The 19,338-nt window shown below is 37.2% G+C and overlaps 3 protein-coding genes across 4 annotated transcripts; all 3 read left to right on the forward strand.

The window, feature by feature from the left end:
- Positions 1 to 247: 247 nt before the first annotated feature.
- On the forward strand, positions 248 to 2,053 carry LOC145630151 (F-box protein CPR1-like). The gene is made up of 2 exons (XM_081682400.1): positions 248 to 1,501; positions 1,932 to 2,053. Exons 1-2 carry the CDS (start codon positions 287 to 289, stop codon positions 1,989 to 1,991), a joined length of 1,275 nt encoding a protein of 424 aa, XP_081538526.1. The 5' UTR covers positions 248 to 286; the 3' UTR covers positions 1,992 to 2,053.
- Positions 2,054 to 3,468: 1,415 nt separating this feature from the next.
- Positions 3,469 to 5,541, forward strand: LOC145630152 (F-box/kelch-repeat protein At3g23880-like). Of its 2 annotated transcripts, XM_081682402.1 has the most exons (3): positions 3,469 to 3,676; positions 4,436 to 4,722; positions 5,160 to 5,541. In XM_081682402.1, exons 1-3 carry the CDS (start codon positions 3,556 to 3,558, stop codon positions 5,229 to 5,231), a joined length of 480 nt encoding a protein of 159 aa, XP_081538528.1. In that variant the 5' UTR covers positions 3,469 to 3,555; the 3' UTR covers positions 5,232 to 5,541. The 2 variants fall into 2 exon arrangements, with proteins under 2 accessions (XP_081538528.1, XP_081538527.1); XM_081682401.1 differs by having other exon boundaries at positions 3,469 to 4,722.
- Positions 5,542 to 12,082: 6,541 nt separating this feature from the next.
- On the forward strand, positions 12,083 to 15,014 carry LOC145630153 (F-box/kelch-repeat protein At3g23880-like). The gene is made up of 3 exons (XM_081682403.1): positions 12,083 to 12,235; positions 12,763 to 14,145; positions 14,588 to 15,014. Exons 2-3 carry the CDS (start codon positions 13,003 to 13,005, stop codon positions 14,657 to 14,659), a joined length of 1,215 nt encoding a protein of 404 aa, XP_081538529.1. The 5' UTR covers positions 12,083 to 12,235; positions 12,763 to 13,002; the 3' UTR covers positions 14,660 to 15,014.
- Positions 15,015 to 19,338: the final 4,324 nt, after the last annotated feature.

Consider the following 19,338-nt stretch of genomic DNA (forward strand, 5'->3'; position numbering starts at 1 on the left):
CAATTTTTAAACAAGGTCTCACATAATTATATTAACAAGTTAATGTGGGCAATTTTTAAAGTTTGACTTAAATTTTATCTATTTTTTGACTTAAATTTTATCTATAGAGCAGCGTTTCAATTAAAAAAGTGAGGTGCTTTTAAAAATTCTACTTTACGTACTACTTCATTAATTGATTCAATTCATTTCCTCAACTACATTTGTCTAATAAAGGGGACAAATCAAAAACCTCGAATGAGAGTAACCATCTTCACAAAGAAGCTTAATTGAGAGTGAAAGCTTAGAAATGGAAGACATTAATGGCGATGGCAAGCGTGCTAGAGAAGATGCTGAAGAAAGGTATTTTCCTGATGAACTCATTACTCAAGAAATCCTTCCATGGCTTCCCATCAAATCCTTAACTCGATGCAAGTTAGTTTCAAAGGAATGGAATTCTACCATTTCAGAACCAAATTATATCCTTGATCACTTCAATAAATCTGTTTTTAGTGACCCTTTTACCCCTGTTGAATATCTCTTTATTCAATCTGGTGATTTTTTTTTCCTTTTCCATTGTAATATTGATGAAAATGTTGAAAATACTGATGATGATGAAAATGTTGATGATGGTGAAAATGTTGATAATGATGAAAATGTTGATGATGGTGAAAATGATGAAGTTGGTGAAGAAAATTTGGTTGAATTAAATGTTAATTTTGATTATGAAGATCTAGAATTTGAGGGTGATGAAATTGAATTAGTTGGATCTTCAAATGGGTTGATTTGTTTAAGTGGAAAAATTGGAAGATACTTCTATTTATATAACCCTAAAACTAACCAATCCCACAAATTCTACCCTGGTGATTTTGATTATTGGAAATCTTATGGGCCAAAACCCCTAACTGTTTGGGGTTTTGGGTATGTATCATCAGTTGACGATTATAAAGTAGTCAGGATAATCCCACATTTTAATGGAGAAGTTAATATGGTTCATGTTTATTCACTTAGGTCCAACATTTGGTCCAAACTTGAATGGGTTTTTGAGGAACGTGTTTTAATTACTGGTCAACCTAAATTAGCTAACGAGACTTTGTATTGGGTTGTTGGTAGAGGTCAAATTCTTGCCTTTGATTTGGCTCGGGAGACATTTGAGTTCTTCCCTCATTTGGGAATAATTGATCGATCTAGCAGTGCGTTATGTGTGATGGGAGGGTGCTTATCCAAGTTCAGTTCAATGTCTCTAGGTGGTATGCTTATTGAAATCATGAAACATCCTGGAAAGCTGGTTTCTGTTCGTTTTCCATATAGTTTGAACCTTAGGGATATTAAGCAGCTGATCGGGTTCACAAAGACTGGCGAAGTCTTTTTTACTCGTTCTAATCCTGGAATGCTAGGCTGGCTTGATCTATGGTCGATGGAAACACATGTAACGCTTGATGATCGTTTGTTTCTTGTTGAGAGTTATGTTCCTACCGAAAGGTCACCTCATCCTGCAGCCGAGCTGCCTAATGAACCTGCTGAGGTACCTTTTCTATACTGTATTATTGTTTGATTTAGTTCTTTCATCTTAAGTGTATTTATTTGATTAAATTGATGTTCCTGTGTCATCTTCATGATAATCATGCTATTTTACCTTGTATTTAATTAATATAATGGTTTATGATACAAATTTGTGTTCAGACTAGTCCAACACAAATGTAGTTTGAAGATAGATGCTTTGGATTTTTATATAATAGCATTGAATGTATTCCTTTGATCAAACTAACAAAAAAAATATTTGGCAGACATGATATTTTTGTTAAATTACTTTAAATGCATATGTTTTCTTCTTGCAAAGGGCTGTATAAAGTGGTGGAACAAAAACAAAATCTACAGAACTACTATGTATTTAGATTGTCCATAATTGCAGACCCTTTTGAATCTGTCTATTGATCATATTTGTTTTAAAATAGGGGACTTGGCCAATATATCCACAGTTACCACATATCATGATACTAGAAGCGGACATATAATCAGATATGAAGTTCTCCATCGATATAGGAAAGTGAAGGAAGCTTTAGCAGCATGATGACGGAGGCATGAACTCATTTTGATGGAAGAAAGTATGGTACTAAGATGCTAAACTCAGATTTGTGCTACCTCTACTTTAGCTAGTTTATTAGTCTATTGTCTATATGTAACATTTTGTTATGCCATGATCCATGAACTGCTAAATGCTAATGTTACAATTTGTAACTTTCGAAATTTGTGACTTTTGCTGTGCCGTTGGACTCGATTGCTCTTTGTTATGCTAGTATGCTATGGATATTAGATAATGTGATCAATGAATTACTATTACTATTGGTTCATCCAGTAAGTTTCCAATGCTATTTCCTGTTTATTGTGTTACTCATAATCTCGTATGTCTTTTTTGACAAGAATCTTTCTTTTTTTTTTTTGACAAGAGAGTATCCATCTTTACATCGTCACAAACGATGTGAATTACTAACAGTTCATAATCAGGCAAGCTTCCATGCTATTATAGTAATATGCTATGTCTGTGTAATGTGTTACGGTCCAAATCTAGCATGTGTTACGCATTTTGTGACTATTCCTTCTCTTCACTTTCATCCCCATAGTTAAATTATGTTTACAAACAACCTTCTTTAGGTAGCAATTTTTTTTTTTTAAAATTTTTTGATAAAGTCTTTAGGTAGCATTTAATGGTGAAGTTATGAATCTGATTTTTGAAACTTTTATTCTTAAGAAAAATTTAAAACTTACACTCAAAAGATTCAACCACTTAGGTGTTGTTTGGTTTACATACAAAATCGTGGGAATTGAAAGTTCCTAGAAATTGCAAAATGAGTTAGTTGTTTGGTTGAATAAAATTTGGTGAAATGGGGGAAGTAGAACATCCTAGGAATTTCCAATTCCCACAAAATGTAGGAATTTACTTACCTAGTTCCCCCTAGGTAAGTTGAAATTCCCATGGGAATTTACTTCCCTCACAACCAACCAAACAACTTTAAGAACGTCCCATGAATTTGATTATGGAATTTATTTCCCATATATTAGAAGTTTATGGGAATTTTCACTACCTATGTTAACCAAACAACCCCTTAATTCATTGGGTGTATCTCATTATTTTCTTCTATTTACTTAAAAGCAAATTTAAGTCAACTTGGGTCATTGGTCTAGTTTCACCGACTCTCGTAGGATTTTGGGTAATCTTTTAGGACTAATGAAATACGGAGTACTCCTTCCTTTTGTCCTAATTTATTTACTCTTTCAGACTTATCACGATGTCTAATGCATAGTTAAAACGTATATATGTCTATGCACGTAACAATTTTTAACAATGTCTCACATAATTATACTAATGAGTTTACGTGGTCAATTTTTTAAGTTTGACTTAAATTTTATCTGAGGGGTAGAGATTCAATTAAAAAAGAGGGGTGCTTTTTACTTCATTAATTGATTCAATTCATTTCCTCAACTACATTTATCTACTACGTAATAAAAGGCGACAAACCATAAACCCGGAGAGAGTTACCACCATCACAAAGAAGCTTAATTGAGAGTAAAAGCTTATAAATGGAAGACATTAATGGCGATGGCAAGAGTGCTAGAGAAGATGCCGAAGAAAGGTATCTTCCAGATGAACTCATTACTCAGCACATCCTTCCTCGCCTTCCCATCAAATCCTTAACTCAATGTAAGTTAGTTTCAAAGGAATGGTATTCTACCATTTCACAACCAAATTATATCCTTGATTACTTCAATAATTCTGTTTTTAGTGACCCTTTTACCCCTGTTGAATCTCTCTTTATTCAATCTGGTGATTCTTTTTACCTTTTCCCTTGCTCTAATCTTTATTATGATAATGATGAAAATGTTGATAATGATGAAGTTGCTGAAGATGGTTTGGTTGAATTAAATTTTAATTTTGATTATGAAGATACAGAATTTGAGGATGATGAAATTCAATTGGTTGGGTCTTCAAATGGGTTGGTTTGTTTAAGTGGAAAAATTGGAAGATACTTCTATTTATATAACCCTAAAACTAACCAATCTCACAAATTCTACCCTGGTGATTTTGATCATTGGAAATTATGCGGGCCAAAACCCCTAACTATTTGGGGTTTTGGGTATGTATCATCAGTTGACGACTATAAAGTAGTTAGGATAATCCCACATTTTAATGGAGAAGTTAACATGATTCATGTTTATTCACTTAAGTCCAACATTTGGTCCAAACTTGAATATGGCTTAGAGGAACGTGTTTTGATTACTGGTCGACCTAAATTAGCTAATGAGACTTTGTATTGGAGTGTTGGTAGTGGTCAAATTATTGCCTTCGATTTGGTTCGGGAGACATTTGAGTTCTTCCCTCATTTGGGAATAATTCATCGATCTAGCGATGAGTTATGTGTGATGGGAGGGTGCTTATCCAAGTTCAATTCAATGTCTCTAGGTGGTATGCTTATTGAGATTATGAAACATCCTGGAAAGTTGGTTTCTGTTCATTTGCCATATGGTTTGAAGACTTTGAACCTTAGGGATATTAAGCAGCTGATTGGGTTCACAAAGGCTGGCGAAGTATTTTTTACTCGTTCTAATCCTCGGATGCTAGGTTTGCTTGATCAATGGTCAATGGAACCACTTGTAGCATTTGAAGATCCGTTGTTTCTTGTTGAGAGTTATGTTCCTACCGAAATTTCACCTTACCCTGCAGCCGAGCTGCCTAATGAACCTGCTGAGGTACCTTTTCTATACTTTATTTTTGTTGATTTAGTTTCTTTCATCTTAAGTGTGTTAATTTTTATTAATGTGATGTTCCTGTGTCATCTTCATGATAATCATGCTATTTTACCTTGTATTTAATTAATATAATGGTTTGTGATACAAATGTGTGTTCAGACTTCAGACTAGTCCAACGCAAATGCATGGTGAAGATAGATGCTTTGGATTTTTACGTAATAGCAATGAATGTATTCGTTTGATTAAAATAACATAAAAATATTTGGCAGAAATAATATTTTTGTTAAATGACTTTTAATGCATATGTATTCTTCTTGCAAAGGGTTGTATAAAGTGGTGGAACAAAAAATAATCTACAGAACTACTATGTAATTTAGGTTGTCTATAATTGCAGACCCTTTTCAATCTGTCTATTGACCATATTTGTTTTAAAATAGGGGACTTGGCCAATATATCCACAGTTAATAAACATCATGATACTAGAATCGAACGAGTTTAATCAGACATGAAGTTCTCTATCGATATAGGAAAGTGAAGGAAGCTCAAGCAGCATGATGATGGTGGCATTAATGAACGAACTCATTTTGCTGGAAGAAAGTATGGTGCTAAGATGCAGGACTCAGAATTATGTTACCACTGTTTATTAAATATGGAAGCCTTTTGCTACTATATTAGTCTATCAGTAACATTTTGTTATGCCATGATCCATTATAAAACTGCTGCAACTTGTAACTGTCGAAATTTGTGACTTTTGTTATGCTGCTGGACGCTAAACTCTTTGCTAAGGATGTTGTGAACAATGAATTACGAGTACGGTTGGTTCACTCAGTTTAAGTTTCCAATGCTATGTATGTCTTATGTGTTACTCTTAATCTCTTATGTATACATCTTTCTAAAGTGTCATCTTATAATATTACATCTTTCTAAAGTGTCATCTTATAATATAATGAATTGTAACCCTATTCCTTTTTTTTTTTTACTTTCATTGCCACATTTTAGAACAACTTTTTTTAGGTTGCATAACGTGTACTCCCTCCGTTCTCGAAAGAACGACCCATTTGGGCTGATTTCGCGGGTATTAAGAAAGTTAAATAAATAAAAAAAAAAGTAAAAGTATATTGGAAAGATAAATTTACATAGGGTTTGTGAAAAAGTAGATAGAGAAAGTAATAAAAGTACGGGGAAACTAATTTTGCACAAATATTATAGCAAATCGGTGGGGATTTTAATGCAAATGGGTCATTCTTTGTGGGACTAAAATTAGGCCAAATGAGTCGTTCTTTCGAGAACGGAGGTAATATTAAATAGTGTAGTTATGAACTCATTACCCAACAAATCCTTCCATGTCTTCCCATCAAATATATATCTTCTTTCACATACTTTCTCTTTTATGGTCTCATCTTACATTTACTATAATAATTTATTCACTCACAATAGTATATTACTCTCCTAAAATTTTGTGCAATCCAAAGTGATGCAAATAATAAAAAAAAATACTAAAAAAAAAAAATTCCCGGAGGGAATATTATATAATATTAGAATTTAGTAAAAATATTATTGAGACTTTGATAAATATTGCTAAAAAAATAAAAAAAAAAAAAAAATTCCCATTACAAGTTCACAACCCAAACAAGAGAGATTTTTTTTAATATTTTACTCGTATTTATATTTTGTTTTTGAATTTGTATAAAAAACCTCCCTCGAAAGAAAGGGTTCCCTCGCTCGCAAGAAAGTGCTCTCTCTATCATCGGATAGGGCTCTACCGAATTCCGGTGAATTCTTGACTAATCTCTCGCTCTCTTTCTCGCTGTTTCAATGGATGATGATATTGCTTCCCTGTGCTCAAACCTTCGAATTCCAGAAGAGGAGAATACTGCAATTGACTTTGGTGACATAAACCCTAGCAATGAGGAGAAAAATCTATCTCTTATGCTTATTGGTAAACTCCTAACACGAAGATCTTACAATGTTGATGCCTTTAAGAATACTATGACGAATTCCTGGGCTCCTTCGAATGGTGTGGCTATTAGGGTTCTTGGCCCTAATTTATACGCTTTTCAATTTTTCCATTGGAAGGATATGGAGAAGGTTCTAAAAGGGAGACCGTGGTGTTTTGACAACATGCTCGTCGTGCTGAAAGAAATTGATGGAAACGAATAGCCGGATGAGGTAATTCTTAATCAAAGTCCTTTTTGGGTTCGAATAAAAAACCTCCCTTTCAATTGTAGAACTGATGCTCATGTGAGGAAACTTGTGGAGGGGATGGGTGAAATTCTTGAATTGGAGGAGGATTCTTTGGGGGTCGGTCGCTTTCGTAGAGTGAAAATAATGCTAGATGTTACTCGGCCATTGAGGCGATTCCAGAAAATTAAGGATCGAAGGGGTACTGACCTTCGAGTTGATTTTGCTTATGAACGTTTGCCTTTCTTTTGCTTTGCTTGTGGTATAATGGGTCACTCTGAACGTGACTGTCTTGTGGTGTCGGAGGAGGACAAACAAGAGAAGTTGGGGTGGAGTACGAGTTTAAAAGCTACCCCTAGGAAGGGTATCTCGAAGGAGAAGGAGGAAATTGGCTCACTGCTGGCTGCTAAGCGTCTGGTATTTGTTACTAAGGCCTCTGATGTTTCTGCCCAAGAGACTCGGGTGAGTAAAGAGTTGCCTGCCATCACGATGCAGGCCCAAACTAACTCACCTGTGATCTTGGACAATGCTGCTATAGACGATACCCCTCCTACTTCTTCAGTGTTGAATTTTGACAAAAAGTACGTTCTAAATAAAGAACAGGACGCCCCTGTAACTCTGAATTATGGGAATGCTGATACTCTCTTTAAGTCTCCTGTTAAGCCTTTTAATGTGGGCTGCGTGACAATTGATGAAAATCGAAGTGGGAGGAAAAAGGGTCGTGTTTTCTCTGGGGGGGAAGGTCAGCTCTAGCTCTCAAACATCACGAAAACGTCCTCTCGAAAAGGATGAGATCCTAGAAGAGCTTCCTGGTGGTTCTGGTAAACGTGGCAAATTGGATGTGGGTGTTGCGATGGAGGAACATACTAACATGGAGACTGATCTAGCGGCGGAGGTTGGTGCTGACCAACCCCGCCTCTCTCAATGAATGTCATTTGTTGGAACTGCCGGGGTTTGGGTAATCTCTCGTCAGTTCGACAGCTTCGCAGATGGAGTAACAAATTTGCCCCCGGTATGATTTTTGTATCGGAAACGATGATAAATAAATTAGAGGTGGAGAAGCTTAAGGATCGTTTGGGCTTCGAGCATGCTTTTGGTGTTACTAGCATAGGGAAGGCGGGGGGTATGTGTTTATATTGGAGGAGGGAGGTGAATTTTGCTTTGATTTCCTTCTCTCAAAACCACATTTGTGGTGATGTTACAGATTCGGAGGGGTCTTGGAGATTTGTTGGAGTTTATGGCTGGCCTAAGGAGGAGGAAAAACACCAAACCTGGAGCTTACTTAGGCGCTTATATACTGAGTCTCCGCTTCCTATTCTTTTTGGTGGTGATTTTAACGAGATTTATCTTATGGAGAAATTGAGGGTGGAGCGGATAGAAATAGAAGGGAGATAGAAAATTTCCGTGGCATGGTTGATGATTGTGAGCTTCGGGATTTGGGTTATGTTGGGAGTTGGTATACGTGGGAAAGGGGTAACTCAATGGCTACTAGAATTAGGGAGCGCCTTGATCGCTTCTTGGCTTCGAGACAATGGTTGAATCGGTTTCGAAAGGCTGAAGTGGAGCACCTTGTTCGTTACAAGTCAGATCATACAGCCATATTACTCAAGCAGGAAGTGGGTAGAAGAAAGAAAAAGAAGAAACCAAAGCCTTTCCGTTTCGAAACGGGCTGGCTCCTTGATGAATCTTGCGAGGAAGTTGTAAGGGAGGCATGGTTTAATTCGGCAGGGGGTGCAACCATTGAGCGTATAGCTGCTGTAGCTCGTGGGCTCACTTCTTGGAGTGAAGTCAAGTTCCACAAACTTGACAAACAAATAGCTGATGTTGAATTTTCCTTGCGCATGGCTCAACTTCCGAGGCCTACTGATGATAGTATCCGTGAATGTGCAGCCCTTGAAAAGAAATTGGATGACTTGAATGATAAATTGGAGGCTTATTGGTACATTCGCAGTAGAGTTTCGGAGGTTAGAGATGGAGACAAAAACACCAAGTACTTCCATCACAAAGCTTCTCAAAGAAAAAAGAAAAATTTTATTAAAGGCATTTTTTATGAGCATGGTGTCTGGTCTTCTGATGAAGAAAAAATTGAAGAAATAATCTCCAAACACTTTGAGGGATTATTTACCTCTTCTTCCCCTTCCGATATTGATATTCAAGAGGCCCTCAACAACATCCAGCCGTGCATCTCCCCGGCCATCAATTCAGAGCTCACTAGGCCTTTCTCAAAAAAGGAAATTCTAGCAGCGTTGATGCAAATGAGCCCGTGCAAAGCTCCTGGTCCCGATGGTATGCATGCGGTGTTCTATCAACGGTTCTGGCATATCATTGGTAATGAAGTGACTTCCTTTGTTAGTAGTATTTTACATGGTTTTTCCTCTCCAAAATCTGTGAATAATACTAATATTGTCCTGATTCCGAAAGTTGAGTCCCCTACTATTACTGCTGAATTTCGCCCTATTGCCCTCTGTAATGTTCTTTATAAACTGGTGTCAAAGTGCATTGTGATGAGACTCAAAAATATTCTTCCTGATATTATTTCTGAAAATCAGAGTGCTTTTGTTACGGGGCGCATTATTACTGATAATGCTCTTATTGCGCTAGAAATTTTTCACACTATGAAAAATAGGAGTAAGAGTAAGAAGGGAACAATAGCTATGAAACTTGACATGGGCAAGGCATATGACAGAGTTGAATGAGGTTTTCTGAAAAAGCTTCTCCTGACAATGGGATTTGATGGAAGATGGGTCAATTTGGTGATGGAGTGTGTGACTTTTGTATCATACTCTTTCGTGATCAACGGAGGAGTGTGTGGGTCGATCTCCCCTACTAGGGGCCTTCGACAAGGGGACCCTCTCTCCCCTTACTTGTTTATTCTGGTAACTGATGTTTTCTCTAGTATGTTGCAGAATAAAGTTCGGGAGGGTAGCCTACATGGGGCTAAAGCTAGTCGTAATGGGCCAGAGGTCTCTCACCTTTTATTTGCCGATGATAGTCTCCTCTTTGCTAGAGCCAACCGACAGGAATGCAAAATGGTAGTTGATATACTCAACCAGTATGAAATTGCATCCGGACAGAAAATTAATTATGAGAAGTCGGAAGTTTCTTTCAGTAAAGGGGTTCCAGTTGAGCGAAGAGAAGGTTTGTTGGAGATCTTACATATGCGACAGGTTGATAGACATGAGAAATATCTTGGCATCCCGACCATAATTGGCCGTTCGAAAAAAGCAATTTTTGAGGCGGTTTTGGATAGAATTTGGAAGAAAGTCCAAGGTTGGAAGGAGAAGCTCCTATCGAGGGCGGGCAAAGAAATTCTCTTGAAAGCGGTCATTCAAGCGATCCCGACTTATTTAATGGGTGTGTACAAATTCCTGGTTTGGGTTATTCAACGAATTCACTCGGCTATGGCTCGCTTTTGGTGGGGTTCGAAAGATGGGAGTAGGAAAATACATTGGAAGAATTGGGACTCTATGTGCACCCTCAAGTGTCTTGGTGGTATGGGATTTCGCGATTTGAGTGTTTTTAATGATGCTCTTTTAGGAAGGCAAGCTTGGAGACTCGTGAAGGCTCCCTCATCTCTCTTAGGGCGTGTCTTTAAAGCAAAATACTACCCTCATTCTGATTTTCTAGAGTCTTATCTTGGCTTGGCAGGAAGCTACTCTTGGCGTAGTATCTGGGCTTCAAAAGCTATCATCAAGGAAGGGGTCTTGTGGAAAGTGGGTAATGGCAACAACATTAATGTGTGGTCTGACCCGTGGGTAGCTGATGTGGATGGACGCTTCATTTTGAGTGATGAATCCGTGGCTATATCTAATGTCAGCGACCTGATTGACCAGGAAAATAGGGAGTGGAGGTTTGATGTCCTTGATGAGCATTTTATTGAGAGAGATAAGCATTGTATTCTGACCATTCCTCTCCCTGAACGCGAACTTGTGGATGAACTTACCTGGGCTTATTCAAAAACTGGTGAGTATTCGGTAAAATCTGCTTACCTACTCGGGAAGGGGTGTGACTTGACTCTTTTTCACCAAGCGTGGATTGAAATTTGGAAGGCAAATGTGACTCCTAAAGTGCGGCACTTTTTCTGGAGGCTATGCTCAAACACTCTCCCTGTGAAAACTTTGTTATACTTCCGTCATTTAACCACTGATGCTCACTGTCCCTGGTGTACCCATGAGAATGAATCAGTCAGCCACGCATTTGTGGACTGCTGTCGTGTGCAGAGCCTGTGGGAAGAATGCTCGTGTTCTGAGATGGCGAAGTGGGGTGAGTTTGACAGCATGTGTGATCTTGTTGTTAGCTGGAAGAATTTGGATCCCAAGATTATCCAACGAGGTATGTTTTTAGCTTGGTGTATATGGAGTGATAGGAATCTTAAAGTATTCCAAAACAAAGTCACGCCGAATGCTGTGACAATTGGAAGAGTTTCGAGGCTTGTTGAGGAGCAGGGGAGTTATACCACTCGAATTTATGGGGTTGCTGGTCTTCGACCCCCTCCCAGCCCAAATAAATGGTGTGCCCCCCCTGCTAGCATTGTCAAAATAAATGCTGATGCGTGCCTTGCAGAGGAAGGATGGGTTGGCCTCGGGGTAGTTGCTCGTAACCATGAGGGGCAAGTCTTAGTGGCTGCTACGAGACGTTGTCGCGCATTCTGGTCTCCTGAGGTTGCAGAGGCAAAGGCTTTGCTCTTTGCACTGAAGATTGGGAAGAGGTATGGTTACTCTGAGATTTTGCTGGAATCGGATTGTAAACTGGTCATTGATAAGCTCTCAAAGGACTCGTTGACAGTGGATGCTGATGGGGTTCTTGGGGATATTTTTGCTCTTTGTTCGAATTTCATGTCTGTCGATTGGTCCCATGTGAAACGTGATGGTAATACCGTTGCTCATAATCTAGCTAAACTAGTTCCATTTGGTTTTGAACAAACTTGGGAAAATCACTGTCCTCAAGTTGTTACTCCGTATGTACTTATGGACACTTTGTCCCTTAATTAATTGATGGAGTTTGCGTGTTTTCAAAAAAAAAAAAATATATATTTTGTTTTTGAAAACTAATGGCTTAAGTGTCAAAAAAAAAATTTCGGATTTTATCATTAAAAAAAAAAAAAAACATTGGTGACGTGGACTTCATAGTTGTCCTTTCATTTTGCCCATTGACATTCCATTTGACGGGTGTATTAACGTCGTGTTTTCGATGTTCTTCTTTGTGCAAACTTAATGGAAAGCAGGGGAGAGAAACTAAAATTCAGATGAACAAATTGTTCGAAATTCCTCTCTCTGTTTGACCATCAACAAAATCAGCTCATACATTGGACCCTGCTACCGATAATTTTTAGGTCAGTTGTTCGATCCTTGGGTTTGGTTTACTTGATCATTTGCCAAACTAATACTGTACTTTTGTAATTAAGTTTTTAATGGGTTTAGGGTTCTTATTAATTTCGAGTATCATTTTATCTCTAGTTAATTACTTGTCTTGATTTATTGAACCCGATTTGGATTTCAGGGGATTAGCGTAATTGGTTATTAATTGTAGAGGATTTAGTCCATTTTCACTATTTGATTTGGGTTATGATTGATTTTGACTTTTTTTTTTTTCTTGGTTTTCATAAAATGCTTGCTTAACAAAAACAACATTTGAATTGGGAGAAAATGGTTTAAAACTTGTTTGATTTGGATTTGTAATTGTTATCAATCTACTTGTTTGGAATTTGGATGACATCATATTTTCTTTTTCGAATTCTCTGTACTGATTGCAGTTGTACTATTCAATTTAGAGTGGTATACTGGAATTAAAATTTGATGTTTATATGATTAGTGTTGTCTTTTATGCATCCTTATTTTGTTAATTTGCCATGTTTTATAGCTTCCATGATGATCGATCAAAGTTATATCCTGTATTGCTTTCTAATGCCCAAAACTGAAGAAGACGGGGTTACTTCCTGGTTAACGAGGTCAACTGGTGTGAAAAACGGGATGTTTAATGGTACCACATGACTTTACAATATTAATTCCAATAGCCAGGTGAAAAGACGAGTACTTTGTTAATATAGGATATCAACTTGGAATTTCTGGTAAAAGGGGGTAAGAGCAACAAACCAAAAAAATGGAAGAAATTAATGGCAAGAATGCTAGAGAAGATGTTGAAGAAAGGTATCTTCCAGATGAACTCATTACTCGACACATTCTTCCATGGCTTCCCATCAAACCCTTAACTCAATGTAAGTTAGTTTCAAAGGAATGGAATTCAACCATTTCACAACCTAATTATATCCTTAATCACTTCAATAAATCTATATTTAGTCACCCTTTTACCCCTGTTGAATCTCTCTTTATTCAATCTGGTGGTTCTTTTTACCTTTACCCTTGTCCTAATCTTTATCGTGATGATGAAAATGTTGATAATGATGAAGTTGCTCAAGACAATTTGGTTTATTTGAATGTTGATTTTGAATATGAAAATACAGTAACAGCGATTGATGAGATTAAATTGGTTGGATCTTCAAACGGGTTGATTTGCTTAGGTGGAAGAATTGGAAAATACTTCTGTTTATATAACCCTAATACTAACCAAGCCCACAAATACTACCCTGCTGACTTTGATTATTGGAAATCTATTAGGCCAATACCCCCAACTAGTTGGGGTTTTGGGTATGTATCATCTATTGATGACTATAAAGTAGTCAGGATAATTGCATATCGCAATGGAGAAGTTGCCATAGTTCATGTTTATTCACTTAGGTCCAATATTTGGTCGAAAATTGAAAGTTGTATAGAGGTTGGTGATATGATTATAGGACGAGCAAAATTAGTTAATGAGACTTTGTATTGGAGTATGTGTAGTGGTCGAACCGTTGCCTTCGATTTGGCCCAGGAGACATTTGAGTACTACCCTCATTTGGGAATCATTCCTCCATTTAGCAATGCGTTATGTGTCATGGGAGGGTGTTTATCCAAGTACAGTTCAAACTATCAAAATGATATGTTTCTTGAGATTATAAAACAGTCTGGAAGGATGATTTCCGTTCGTTTTTCGTGCAACCTTGGGAATTTTGAGCAGTTGATTGGGTTCACAAAGACTGGCGAAGTCTTTTTTACTCGTTCTAAGCCTGGGACGCTTGGCTTGCTTGATCGATGTTCAAAGGAAACACTTGCAACGTTTGGTGATCAAATGTTTCTTGTTGAGAGTTATGTTCCTACCCAAAGTTCACCTCATCCTGCAGCTGAGGTGCCTAATGAACCTGCTGAGGTACCTTTTCTATTCTGTTTGTTTTAGTTTCTTTCTTTTTTGAATATGTGAGGCTCCCTTCTCATCTTTGTGATGAATAGGCTATTTTACCTTGTATTTTATTTAATAATTTATAATTGTTTGTGATAGAAATGCTCAAACTAGTCCTATACAAATGTGCATTGTGAAGATAGATGCTCCTATGGCATCACCTCATTTAAAATTTTGGATATCTATATAATAGCAAGGAATGTATTCGTTTGATCAAATTAACAAAAATATTTGGCAGACGTTAATTTTTTTTTTTTTTTGGTTTAATGACTTTTAATGCATATGATTTCTTCTTGCAAAGGGTCATATAAACTGGTGGAACAAAAATAGCTACAGAACTACTATGTACTTAGATTGTTCATAATTACATATCCTTTTGAATCCGTCTATTGATCATCTTTTTTTAAAACAGGGGACTTGGCCGGTATATCAACAGGAGAATCTTTCTGATCCGGACGACTTTATTATAGTGGGAGATGGATGACTTTGATATACTAGAAGATCCGGACAACATCATTATACTAGAAGATTTCCAGCCGGAGAATCCTCCTGGTGTGGACGACCTTGATATACTAGAAGATGCCATCCTCTTGTAATCTAGTTTAATCAGAGATGAAGTTATATATCTAGGCAAGTGAAGGAAGCTCAAGGAGCGTGATGATGATGGCATGAAGGGCCATGAACTAATTTTGATGGAGGAAAGTATGGTGCTAAGATGCAAAATTCAGATTTATGCTACCTCTGTTTTTGTTTGTTTATTAGTCTATATGTAACACTTTTGTTATGCCATGATCCATGAACTGCTAAATGCTAATGCTACAACTTGTAACTTTCTGTGACTTTTGCTATGTCGTCGGACTCAAATGCTCTTTGCTATGCTAGTATGCTATGGATATTGTGATCAATGAATTACGAGTAATCGAGTACTATTGGTTCATGCGCTGGTCAAATGCCAAGAGGTCATGAATATCTGGTATGTTTCTCCTCTTAGACTTTATGTTAGTTTTTGTAATGTCAGCTCTTGTAAGGACTGGTGCTTGTCATTGGAAAAAATATTTGTGGAGTATTTTCTGGTCTCCTGTGGGGATTATGGTTGAAGATAAATGCGTGGGGTTTTTGGAAAAAATAAATTAATTAATTAATTTAAATTAAATTAAATTTATTTTTTTTTTAAAAAAAAAAACGAGTATTGGACATCGAGGTGATTTAAAAGGCCGTGAGTGTAGTAGGGGAATATGAAAAACCAAATGAGAATACCCCTCTTGAGAGTTGAGGCTGATGGTAATGCTATAACCTCACATACTTGGAAGCCACCTTTGATAGCAACTTCAAGGTCAACTCGGATGCTGCTGTTTATGGTGATGAAAAGGTTGGTTTAGGAGGAGTTATGAGGGATAGCGTGGTGATGTGTTGGCTGCAACTTGCGTGGTAATGCAGTGAGGAAATGATGCAGGAATTTGCCGAAGCACTGGTAGCAAGACATGCACTAAGTGTAGCTGTGGAGGCTGGTCTTACTCGAATTGAACTCGAAACAGATAAGTTGAAGCTCGTCAAGCATCTAGATCAAGGAAAAAAGTAGATCAGTGCTTTTGGTTTGCTTGTTAGTGACAATGTGACATTCTTGAAATTGCAAAAAGTTGTAGTTTTATTTAGTTCAGCCATATTGGATTATTGGTAGGAAGAGGAACAAGGTTGCTCATTGCCTTGCTCACCTTAGCTGGCATGGGGAGTTAAGGGTGTGGATTGAGGAAGTTCCTCATGAAGCACTGAACTTTGTAACCCGCAGCTTTTGAGTATTTTTATCTCCTTTTTTCTTGACAAAAGACAAGACCAAAAAAAAAAAAAAGAAAAAAAAAAAGTGGAATTAATGTGTTCTTGCACATCAAATTTTAGATTATGTAACTTCGGGTTAGGTTGGGTTCTTTTAGGTCTTGCCTATTTTGGTCACATGTTACTATGTTAGGGGTGCCAATTGAGGCTATAGATTCAAACACGGTTCTATAAGAAACGTTAAGGAGCACGAGTTGAACAAGCTCTAACTTAGGAGTGCATTTTCGGTTTGGATTTAGGGCAAATTTGATCTGATTCAAAATAATACTCCCTCCGTCCCTATTTGATAGTCACTTTTGGGCAATTTTCACGGGAATTAATAAACATGAATAAGAAGTAGCAAAAGTACATTGAAAAAGTAAAATTACATTGGGTATGCAAAAAAGTAGAGTGAGAAAGTAATTAAACCCGGGGCATTGCTTATGCCATAAACTAGCTTTTACTTATTTCATAAAAAATATAAGGAATTTTTGTAAATATCCACCCAAAAATATACCCTTAATTGAATTAACCACCCATTTTTTTGGAAATTAAAAAATACCACCCATTTAGAGCTGTCAATTCGGGTAAACAGGTTGGGTTAGGGTCGGGTAAGAGTGGGTCGGGTCAACATGGGTCGGGTCAATTCAGATTAATTCCATAACCTATGCAAGTCGGGTTTGGGTTGAGTCATGCTTGAGTCGGGTCACGTCGAGTCATACTTCTTATCGGGTTAAAAACAGGTCAGGTTACATTAGGGCCGGGTGAAAAATAGGTCGGGTTTAATTCAGGTTTTCACGGGTTAAAACGGGTTACGGTGATTCTCGGGTTCAAGTCGAGTTCGGTTCAAGTCAATAATTTGCGAGTTAGAATCAGGTCGAGTCATTCTCGGGTTTGAGTCGGGTTCGGTTCAAGTCAATAATTTGCGGATTATAATCAGGTTGGGTCATTTTCAAATTGAGTCATTATCGGGTTCAAGTCGGGTTCGGTTCAAGTTAATAATTTGCGGGTTATTATCAGGTTGGGTCATTTCCAAGTCGGGTCATTCTCGGATTCAAGTCGGGTTATGTTCAAGTCAATAATTTGCAAGTTATAATCAGGTCAGGTCATTTCCAAGTCAGGTCATATTCAGGTTCAACTAACTATATATAGATAATTATCATTTTTATCAAGCTAATTATTTCCTTTGACTATAATATCTATGGCAATATACTAGGGAACTATAGTCTATAATTTAGGAAGATAATTATCTCCTTTGACCATACAACAAATATATACTACATTTAACTCGATCTTAAATTTGAGGATGATGCTCCTTTCTTTTACTGGCCTGGACCGACTTGGTCTCCCATGACAAAATGCTTTGACCAACAATAATAAGGTGGACTAAATTGCATTAAAGGTGATTTGAAATCGGGTCAGGAACAATTTGGGTTGAATTTAGATCAGGTCAATAACAAGTCGTGTTAATTTCGAGTCGGGTTAGTAACATATCGGGTTGAATATTTTGGTTGGGTAAGTAATAGGTATGGTAAAATTCGGGTCGGTTCAATAACAAGTCAGGTTGAATTTGGGTCAAGTCAATAACAAGTCGGGTTGATTTCCGGTTGGATTTAATTTGTAACAGGTTGGGTTAAATTTGGGTCGGGTTAGGAACGGGTCGGGTTGAATTCAAGTCAGGTTAGCAACAAGTCGGGTTAAATTTGGGTTTTAACGGGTTATAACAATTTTGGGTCAATTTCGCTTCAAGCCGGGTTCGGTGCAAGTTAATTAAATTGGTCGTTGTAAACTTGTAAATTGGTGCAAGTTGTAAACCGGTAAATTGGCAGTTTTAAAGCAAATTGAATGGTTCCACACACCCAATTGGACTCCTGGAGGGTATTAGTGACCATGGTAAACATTTTGGAAATATTTATTTCCGAGCGAAAAAAAATAAAAAAATCTCAAAATTGAAGGCTAATATCCACGCTTTTTGAGAAATTTTGGAGGTTTCGGAGCTCGATGTAGAAAAGTATTAATATTTTAGGGGTTACACTCGGGGTCATATAATGCCGTTTGGAACCATATATGATCATTATATGTTGTCATAAATGTTCGTAGTAGGCTTGAGTTAATGAAATCCGTACAAGTTGTAAACCGGGTAATTAAATTGGTCGTTTAAAGGCAAACTGGGCGGTTCCACCAATCCAATTGGACTTACGGAGGATATTAGGGACCATGGTAAACTTTCGGCAATTTTTATTTTTGGGCGAAAAAAAGTCAAAAAATTCCAAAATTGAAGACTAATATCTACGCTTTTTGAGAAATTTTGGAGGTTTCGGGGCTCGGTGTCGAAAAGTCTTGAAATTCTAAGGGATACATCTCGGGGTCATTTAATACCATTTGGAACCATATATGATCATTATTTGTTGTCATAAATGTTCGTGGTAGGCTTGAGTTAATGAAATCGGTGCAAGTTGAAAACCGGTAAATTGGTTGTTTAAAGGCAAATTGGATGGTTCCACCCACACCCAATGGGACTCCCGGACGGTATTAGGGACTATGGTAAACATTTCGACAATTTTTATTTTCGTGCGAAAAAAAAAGTCAAAAATTTCAAAATTGAAGGCTAATATCCATACTTTTTGAGATAATTTGGAGGATTCAAGGCTCGGTGTCGAAAAGTCTTGAAATTCTAAGGAATACATGTCGGGGTCATTTAATACCGTTTGGAACCATATATTAGGGCTTAGCAAAACTACCGAAAAAACCGAAAACCCGAAAAAACCCGATCCGTAACCGTTCCAAAAATTAGGGTACCCCATCCGATAACCATACGGTTCGGTACCCGTTCCGATAATATATTATCGGGTATGGTTATTGGGTATTATTTTAAAATTAACGGTTACCCGATCTGATCCGATAAGCATATTTTTACTTTTTTTCCTACATAAATCTATATTTTAAAAATCTAAACTCTTATTTTACTTCATAATTACCTTATTATACCGATGATTAGTAATATTATTAATAATTTAGTCAAAATCATATGATATAGTTGTTAATTAATGGAAAATTATATCATAATAATTAAGTTTAATTATCATTATTGGATATCTTATTGGGTACCCTATAACCGATCTGAAAATCCAAGTATCCGAAGTCCGAGTACCCGAACTTATCAATTCGGGTTATGGATATCACTTTAAGGGATTTTGGTTATCGGGTACTCGAACTACCCGTCCCATGCTCACCCCTGCCATATATGATCATTATATGTTGTCATAAATGTTCGTGTTAGGATTGAGTTAATAAAATCGGTGCATTTGTAAATCGGTAAATTGGCCGTTTAAACGCAAATTGGATGATCGACCC

The sequence above is a fragment of the Chenopodium album genome, chromosome 5 (assembly GCF_948465745.1).
Source record: "Chenopodium album chromosome 5, dcCheAlbu1.1, whole genome shotgun sequence".
Classification (NCBI taxonomy): Eukaryota; Viridiplantae; Streptophyta; class Magnoliopsida; order Caryophyllales; family Amaranthaceae; genus Chenopodium; species Chenopodium album.

Excerpts from the sequence above, each read along its gene's own strand:
- LOC145630153 (XM_081682403.1), top strand. The coding sequence starts at position 13,003 with ATGGAAGAAATTAATGGCAAGAATGCTAGAGAAGATGTTGAAGAAAGG. Across the intron at positions 14,146-14,587 it reads TGCCTAATGAACCTGCTGAG|GGGACTTGGCCGGTATATCA; the intron begins GTACCTTTTCTA and ends TTTTTAAAACAG.
- LOC145630151 (XM_081682400.1), top strand. The coding sequence starts at position 287 with ATGGAAGACATTAATGGCGATGGCAAGCGTGCTAGAGAAGATGCTGAA. Across the intron at positions 1,502-1,931 it reads TGCCTAATGAACCTGCTGAG|GGGACTTGGCCAATATATCC; the intron begins GTACCTTTTCTA and ends GTTTTAAAATAG.
- LOC145630152 (XM_081682401.1), top strand. The coding sequence starts at position 3,556 with ATGGAAGACATTAATGGCGATGGCAAGAGTGCTAGAGAAGATGCCGAA. Across the intron at positions 4,723-5,159 it reads TGCCTAATGAACCTGCTGAG|GGGACTTGGCCAATATATCC; the intron begins GTACCTTTTCTA and ends GTTTTAAAATAG.